General features: G+C 47.4%; 1 protein-coding gene and 1 long non-coding RNA gene across 2 annotated transcripts in view; one reads left to right on the top strand and one right to left on the bottom strand.

The window, feature by feature from the left end:
• Window positions 1-6: 6 nt before the first annotated feature.
• Window positions 7-3179, top strand: LOC147096403 (uncharacterized). The gene is made up of 2 exons (XR_015074902.1): window positions 7-735; window positions 2810-3179. It is a non-coding gene; the product is annotated as an uncharacterized LOC147096403 (long non-coding RNA).
• The window catches only part of LOC147096401 (zinc-binding protein A33-like), a 438937-nt gene continuing 432922 nt past the window's right edge, over window positions 2875-8889 (bottom strand). The window contains exon 7 of the mRNA XM_085975163.1: window positions 2875-3110. Coding sequence (XP_085831289.1) covers window positions 3090-3110 — 21 coding nt within the window. The 3' untranslated portion in view covers window positions 2875-3089. The remainder of the gene's footprint in view (window positions 3111-8889) is intronic.

The following is an 8889-nucleotide window of genomic DNA, read 5'->3' as shown; positions in this document are numbered from 1 at the left end:
TGTAAGGTTCTATGATTCTAAGCTCAGCAAAGGTTACTGTACATAGAGATGGGATTGAATGAGCAGGACGCACTCACCTTGCTCACGGTAACACGGTTACTTTGGTCTCTTAAACTCCTCCCTCGTTGCATTTAAGTTTTGAAAATTTCTTCCATGGCTGCTGCTCCTGGGCATTTCTCAATCCCAGATTATGTGAAACTGGCTCATTCTATGGCCACTGCTCCAAAGTCTCCTCAGTCACTAACCATCATCAGATCAAAATGTGCATTGCCTCCCGTGGCTTCACTAATGCAATGGGCCGTGAAGCAGTCATGCATTATATTTATCAAACTAGATTCAGAACCACTTTGGTATCCACTTGGTTGGTTGAAGGAGACATTAACATAACCTGCTTTCCCATTCCCTTCTCATCTCTTCACAGATTAAAATGCCTGCCGCCTTATTCTGATCTGATGGTGTGTAGTTAATGGGGTAACTTTGCACTACCCACGGGATGAACATCTTTAATCTCCTGGGTGTCTTTGACATCCAGGGCCACATCACATCCTTCCTGTCTTCTATCCCCGAACACTAAATTCTTTATTTTTTATTCATTCACAGAACGGGTTGTGGAAATCTGAAACTCTCTCCCTCAAAAGACTGTGGATGCCAGGATCAAACAATTCAAAATTTCCAAGACTGAGACGGGTAGATTTCTGTTGGTTAAGGGCATCGAGGGATATGGAGCAAAGGCGGGTAAATGCAGTTGAGGTACAGATCAGCCATGATCGAACTGAATGGTGGAACAGGCTCGAAGGGCTGAATGGCCTCCTCCTGTTCCTGTGCACCATCCTCTGCAGTCAGCCATGTGTATAATATTCCCACAACACACTAGTTCCCGAGTGCTACAGTAGCCTCGTGTTTCAGAATTGCTGATTCCTAATGCATTCAGCATTCACGTCTATACAGCTTACTGTAGATGTTCCCATCTTTTGGCCCCTAGTTTACCCTTGTTAATGTTACCTGGTTCTTGTATATCACCCACCTGCTGTCTAGATTCCACTCTTTAATCAATGTCATGTGGGATCACATTTCCTCCTGGCCTTCTCCCTCCTATCCAATGGAAATGCTTCTTGCAGCTACTTCAACGTTCCTGACCAGTTCCATTGTTTTTATTTGGCCATCTCGCTCCCTTTTGTTATCACAAGGAGAACGCCATTTACTTTTCAAAGTCCCAGTATTATTTTCGCAGCAGATTGACAGACAGTTATTCATATTCGCAATTTTCTTTGCAAAACATCTTTTTCACCATAAACAGGAAGTATAACAAAGGAAATTGCCTTGATTTTCTAGGCTATCCTTACATGGGAGGTTTCAGAGCCCTTACATGATTTCTTACATTGTCATTTAGCCCTTCCTGCTCCTCCAGTACCTTTTGTCATTTATCTTCAACTAGCTGGGGAGCCCGGCGTTGCCGGGGCTGTTTTGGGGCAGGCGGTTTAAATCGAGGGGCAGGCTTTGGGGCCCTGTCTGTGTCCCTTTGTGAATCTGGTGCTGGGCAACATTTTAAATCGAGTGGGAGGCTTAGGGCCCTGTCTGTGTCCCTGTATGTCTACCTTTTTAAAAGGTTGAAAAATGAAAGTGAAAGTACTTATAAAACGTTTTTGGTAAATCTTATGTTATTTTTAAAAGAGAAACTAACTTTGAAAGTCGTTTTAGCTGGAAGGTGAAGTCATTTGAGCTGTAAGCTGGTAGTCAAACAATGGCTGGCAGCTCCCTGAGATGAAAACGAATAGCCCCGCCCACACACACACCGATTGGCCAACCATCAGGGGACCGTACTGTAGGATTGGTCAATCGTGACGGAACAGGATTGGTGGAACCTTGATGTCAGTCAATCAATGCTAGCAGATAATGAGTTTAATTTTGAAGGTTTTTTGCATAAGGCGCGAACAATTTTCGTCCGACCGAAAAGTAAATACGCTTAAAACCGTCTCTGAAGCGTAAGCTTTCTTTGGAGGTAACGCGCGCGTAGGTACGCCCTGTAACTTTCGAGTGCATACCCGTAAGGCGCACAGGAAATGACAGACAGATAGACAGACAGAATGACAGAAGTACCGCTTTATATATATAGAAGATAGATGTGCACAGACCTATCCCTAGGTAACCAACTCATCATCATTACCACACTCATCACTACCCACCTCCCTACAGCCAGAATCTCCCTGCACCTCACCAACTGCATCTTTGTCCTAACCGTGTCCTCTGGCTTCTGAACTACTTCTTCCTCCATGACTTGGTCTTCTGCATTAGGAGTTAGTGCTTGATCTAATTGAATGGTGGAACAGGCTCGAGGGGCTGAATGTCCGACTCTTCCTATGTTCCTGTATCTGCACATTGTTGTGTCTTTCTCAGTGTCTTTACAAGCGTTCTTCCTGTCATCAGTGCATCCTCTATTATCTTGTGTGCTCGGTTTCCTCCAGCACTTATTTCTGTTTCTTGCTGACCCTGTACCTGTTTGTAAAAATCCCAGTCACAGCTCCCCAGTGACTCACCCGTAATATTGAGCACCAGCCCATCCACTTCACTAAACTTGACTCAATTAGTCCAATACTATCCACCCGCCTTTGCTAATTAGCTTTACAATCGTTTCCTTCCATTAGTTCTCGTCCGGTCCTCTCAAAGGCCCAAAGCTTTTCCTTCAGGTTGCTCCACACTTTGCAGCATGAAAGAGCTCGAGAGTCAATAGTAAAGTCGAGCCTTGTTTAGTCTGTTTGAGCTCTGCCAGCGGTCTGCTGTGTGTCAACATTTGTGTTTCTGTCTATTTCAGGAGAGTACGCCCGAGGAGCAGAGGTACGACACGCTCTCCAAAAATAACTGAACAACATTATAAAGTAGGATATTGAAGAGCTTGTTTTATTTTCTGCTGTTAAATGTTTCATATTTACATTATTAGTGAAGACGACTATCAGCCAAACATAGCGGAAGGCAGCCTGTCTCTGGGAGCATTTAAAGGACCCACCCAGTATCGAGTGTGGAGACCTGTAATGGACATTCTCAGCCCTGGTACGGAGGGCCTTTCCTGTTTTCTTACTTAACCTGTAAAATCCTCAGTGTGCAGAGCTTAATACCTGACGAGTACAAGAATGTAAATATTATTCATACTGACTTCAAATAAGAAAATAAATGAAATTAAAGTATGTAATGTCTGATTCATGAATTACATAATGCAACTATCAAATAATAATCACAATTTTTTTAATTTATTAGTAAGAAACACTGATCTAAATCATTAACCTGTCACAGTGGGTTGTTTCATGGCTTAAAACTGAAAAATAATGCACAAGGATATTCAGAACTGATTTCCTCAAATCACTTTTGATCACCTCCTGACTCCCCAAAGCCTTTCCGCCACCTACAAGGCACAAGTCAGGAGTGTGATGGAATAATCTCCACTTGCCTGGATGAGTGCAGCTCCAACAACACTCAAGAAGCTCGACACCATCCAGCACAAAGCAGCCTGCTTGATTGGCACCTCACCCACCACCTTAAACATTCACTCCCTCCACCACCGGCGCACTGTGACTGCAGTGTGTACCATCTACTAATTAATTAACAAATAAAGCAAGGTTAGAGATGGCAGGGCAGGTGGTGTGTCGTAACTGCAGCATGTGCGAGTTTGTGGAGAGCCTCGCGATCCCGAGCAACCACATCTGCAGTAAGTGTCTGCAACTCAAGGAACTTTGGCTCAGAATTGTCGAGCTGCAGACATTGCGATGCATCAGGGAGGGGGAAGAGTTACCTGGACACTTTGTTCCAGGAGGGAGTCACACCCTTTAGGCTAAGTAGTACTTTAGATTCGTCAGTGGTCAAGGACAGGAGGGTGTGACTGCGAGTCAGGAAGGTAGGGGGACCCAGGTGGTAGTGGTGGAGAAGCCTCTGCCTTGGGCCTTGTCCAACAGGTACGAGGAACTTTCTACCTGTATGGATGATGAAAAGGACTGCAGGGAGGATGGGGAAACTGACCACGGCACAGGGGGCCATCCAAGAGGGAGGAGATGGATGGAATGTGGTGGTAGTAGGGGACAGTATAGTCAGGGGGATAGATACTGTTCTCTGCAGCTGTGAAAGAGAGTCCCAGAGGCTGTGTATCTTTGTAATTCTCTGCCCCAGAGGGCTGTGAATGCTGAATCTTTGAGTATATTCAAGGCTGAGATAGATAGATTTTTGGAATCAAGGGATATGGAGATGGGTGGGAAAGTGGAGCTGAGGTCGATGATCAGCCATGATATTGAATGGCGGAGCAGGCTCGAGGGGCCGTGTGGCCGACTCCTGCTCTTCTTATGTACAAGATGCACTGCAGAAACTCGCCAAGGCCTCTTCAACAGCACCTCCCAAACCTGCGATCTCTACCGCCTAGAAGGACAAGGGCAGCAGGCGCATGGGAACACCACCACCTCCAAGTACCCCTCCCAAGTTCCACACCATCCTGACTTGGAAATATATCGGCCGTTCCTTCACTGTCGCTGGGTCAAAATCCTGGAACTCCCTCCCTAACAACACTGGGAGAACCTTCACCACACAGACTGCAGCGTTTGAAGGCGGCGGCTCAGCAACACCTTCAGGGCAATTAGGGATGGGCAGTAAATGCTGGCCTTGCCAGCGACCCCCACATCCCAGGAACAAAAAAAAAATCCAGAAGAAACTTTCAACTTGGAATGTTCGCACTTCTATGAAAAAAGAATAAGAAACGTACTTGAAGGAGGCGGAACACGAGGAAGGTTGAAAATATTTGTGAACAAAATGAAGTAAATCAGAAAGTAATCGTTAAATGAAGTCAGGAATATGTTTTTTTAATCTGTAGATTTTAGGAGTGACCGAGAGAGAGCTGTAAAAAAAAAAAAAAAGAAACTTTGATTTCCGAGCGGCCTCCAGCGGGTGTTTGAAGAGCAGCTGGTTCGGTCGCTCAACGCGCCCACACTCCGCCCATTTGTATCTGAAAATTACAAAGCGGGTGTTGTGTATTTTGAATGTGTATTAGAATTGTCCACAGGGGATACTGTAGTTGTGATTTGCAATGCACTATGGGAAATGTAGTGCATTGACTGAAGAAGCGCATTGTAAATAAAATGGCCGTTAACTAAACTCTCCACCCCGGAGTCCTTTTTAATTGTGATATAGATAAGGGTATAAAACCCCTTGAGACACAACAAAGAACTGGCGACGAGGACGACAGACTTGCGCATCACTTTGCACTGGAATCGGCGATGTTTAAAGTAAGAAGTTCCTGTCTTAATGGCAGTTTAGAGCTGATGCAATCGCCTCGTAAAGGTGGCGGTTCGGGTGTTACACAAATCAGAAGGGGGAGAGTAACGATACAGTGAAACGAAGGGGAGAAAAAGGACTGAAAAACAAACGAAGTGGAGGAAAAAGGACCGTTTATAAAAAAATTAAAATTAAAAAAAAAAACTGGCTATGCTAACCGGAGCGTTTGGACCATTTGATTTAACGGCAGAGCAATGGAGGGCTTATACAGAGCGTTTCGGATTTTTCGTGACTACAAATGGCATTAAAGATGACGTGAAAGTGGCGACATTCCTCAGTGTGATCGGAGCAAAAACATTTGGCTTGTTACGGTGTTTGATGCACCCGGGTAAGCTCGGCGCTAAGACATATGATCAGATTGTGGAAGTTTTGGAAACATATTTCGCACCCAAGCCGCTGCTGATTGCCGAGAGGTTCAGGTTTCACAAACGAAACCAAGGGGAGGGCGAGTCCATATCCGAATATGTTGCAGTGCTAAAGAAGCTAACTGAGCATTGTGAGTTTGGTGAAACTCTAAATGACACTGTCCGTGATAGGTTTGTGTGTGGATTAAGATGTGAAGCAACACAGAAGCGCTTGCTCACGACTGACAAACTGACGCTTAAATCAGCAGTGGAGCTCGCTGTGTCTATGGAGTTAGCAGCTAAAGATGCACAGCTGTTGGGGGCTGCTACAAGAGTGCACAGGGTAGCAGCTACACCGGATAAGCATGCAAGGGGTGCCAGAGAGTGCTACAGATGTGGGAGGTCAGGTCATCAGCCATCTGACTGCTGTTGTAAAGACCTGACCTGTCGGAAATGTGAAAAGAAAGGGCACATTGAACGTGTGTGTAAAGGGCAAAGCAAACAATCCTACACAGAGACACACAAAAAGAAACAAGGAAACACATCCAACTGGCGTTCTAAAAAGAAAAACCTACACATGGTGAAACAAGAACAGGAAGACAGTGACACAGACTCTGATGGGGAGTTGAATCTTCATGTGTTAACGGTGAATGGAGACTCATCAGGCTATGGAGTCACTCCACTACTAGAGGGAATACCGGTCAAAATGGAGCTGGATACGGGGGCCGCTGTCTCCTTGATCTCAGAGAAGCTATTCAAAGAAAAACTGAACCACCTATCACTGACGCCAGCCAAGCTCATCTTAAAGACCTACACTGGGGAAGCAGTCCCAATGCTGGGTAAGACGGAGGTCAAGGTGGAGCTTAATAGACAAACCGTGATGCTGCCAGTTTACGTGGTCAAGGGTGACTGACTATCCATCCCTGATGGGCAAGCCATGGTTGGAGAAAATCCATCTGGATTGGGAAAAAGTGAATGCGGTGTCAGTCGAAGAGGCGGGGCTAGCGGCAGTGTTGACAGGAGAATTGTGGAGTATGAAGGGGATTACGGTCAAACTCAAGGTGAAGCCTGACAGCCAGCCACGATTCCTGAATGCCAGGAACATTCCCTACGCCCTCAGACCAAAGGTGGAGGCTGACCTGGAGCGTCTGGTCAAGATAGGGGTCCTGGTGCCAGTTTCGCACAGTGAGTGGGCCACGCCCGTGGTACCAGTGATGAAGAGTGACGGCGCGGTTCGCTTATGTGGAGATTTCAAAGTAACAGTGAATCCTGTGCTCTCAGCTGAACAGTACCCCCTCCCCATCATTAAAGATCTTTTCGTGGGTCTAGCAGGCGGTCAGAAGTTTAGCAAGATTGATCTATGCCAAGCCTACTTGCAGATGCATGTAGAAGAGGACTCACAGAAGTACCTCACCATCACCACCCACAAGGGCCTCTACAGGTACTGCCGCCTACCCTTTGGTATAACGTCGGCACCAGCTTTGTTTCAGTGGGCTATGGACCAGATTTTACGCGGCATGCCGGGGTACAATGTTATCTCGACGATATCCTTCTCACAGGAAAGGACGACAACGAGCATCTGGCGAAGACACTGGGAAGACTTGAGGAATATGGCTTACGCGTTCGCAAGGACAAATGCGAATTTTTCAAGCCATCGGTGGAATACCTAGGCCATGTCATCGACGCGGACGGCCCACACACAGCACCGTCAAAAGTGAAAGCCATTGCCGACGCTCCTGCACCTACAAATGTCGGCCAGCTGCGGTCATTCTTAGGTCTCCTGAACTATTACGGAAAGTTTATTCCACAGCTGGCATCACTGTTGAAGCCATTACATGAGTTGCTGTGTCAGGGCAAGGCCTGGGCGTGGACGAAGGAGTGCAAAGCTGCATTCAAGAAAGCCAAAGCAGCTTTGACTGACCCCAGAGTGTTGACGCACTTTGACCCGTCGTTGCAGATTCAGCTGGCCTGTGATGCGTCGCCTTATGGCGTCGGCGCGGTCGTGTCCCACATCGTCCCCTCCGGCGAAGAGAAGCCGATTGCATTCGCGTCAAGGTCCCTGAGCAAGGCGGAGGTGAAATACCCGCAGATCGAAAAAGAGGCTTTGGGCATCATCTTTGGAATCAAAAAGTTCCATCACTACTTGTTCAGAAGAAAATTCACCTTGCTGACGGATCATCGTCCTCTGACATCAATCTTTGGTCCACACACAGGAATACCCTCCCTGGCAGCGTGCAGGATGCAGCGCTGGGCGCTGATAAGCGCTCACAATTACAACATCAAATACCGGAGGTCAGCAGCACATGGCAATGCCGAAGGATTGTCAAGACTTCCGCTGCCTGTGCCCTCTGAAGGCTGTGAGCAGAAGATTTTCTACTTTGACATGGTGAGCAATGCCCCTGTCACGGCCCGGCAGGTCAAGAAAGAGACCAGAGTGGACCCTACGCTATCCAAGGTGCTGGATCGGGTGATGCGAGGAGACGGATCACGGGTGTCAGACGCACCACCTGAGCTCCTACCTTACCTGTCAAGATGGAAGCAGTTGTCAGTCACGTCAGGATGCCTCCTTTGGGGCATGCGAGTGATCATACCACCAAAGCTGCGGAAACATGTCCTCAACGAGCTGCACTCGGGACATTGTGGTATTGTCCAGATGAAGGAGCTGGCACGAAGCTACTTCTGGTGGCCCGGTCTGGATCATGAAATTGAAGTTGAAGCGAAATCATGCCCATCATGCGAGACAACCAGGGATATGCCAAGAGCAGCGCCACTGCATCCATGGGAATGGCCGGCGACACCGTGGCAACGGATCCATCTGGACTTCGCGGGACCAGTGGAAGGAACGATGTTCCTGGTCACGGTGGACTCCTATTCTGAATGGCCGGAGGTTGCAATAATGTCCACTACCACTACGGAGAAAACCATCGAGACTCAGAGATGTTCGGGCAATTTGGTCTGCCGGAGCAGATCGTAACCGACAATGGAACACAGTTCACATCCCAGGAGATGGAGGAGTTCCTCGAGCAATGGAATCCAGCACATGTTCTCCGCGCCTTATCATCCATCCACGAATGGATTGGCGGAGAGATTTGTCAGAACGCTGAAACGCGTGTTGAAAGCGGCAAGAAGTGATGCTCCTCTAAAGCAGCGCCCGAATGCTTTCTTGCTGAAATACCGAAACACGCCTTGACCTGCTGAGGCCAACGTCCACAGAAGCAGTGGTGCACGCCAATCAGCAGGA

The sequence above is a fragment of the Somniosus microcephalus genome, unplaced genomic scaffold, assembly GCF_052327205.1.
Source record: "Somniosus microcephalus isolate GS21.2 unplaced genomic scaffold, FLI_Smic_1.0 unresolved_chr1, whole genome shotgun sequence".
Lineage (NCBI taxonomy): Eukaryota > Metazoa > Chordata > Chondrichthyes > Squaliformes > Somniosidae > Somniosus > Somniosus microcephalus.
The sequence above is the reverse complement of the archived record's forward strand: the minus strand, read 5'-3'. Positions and strand labels throughout refer to the sequence as shown.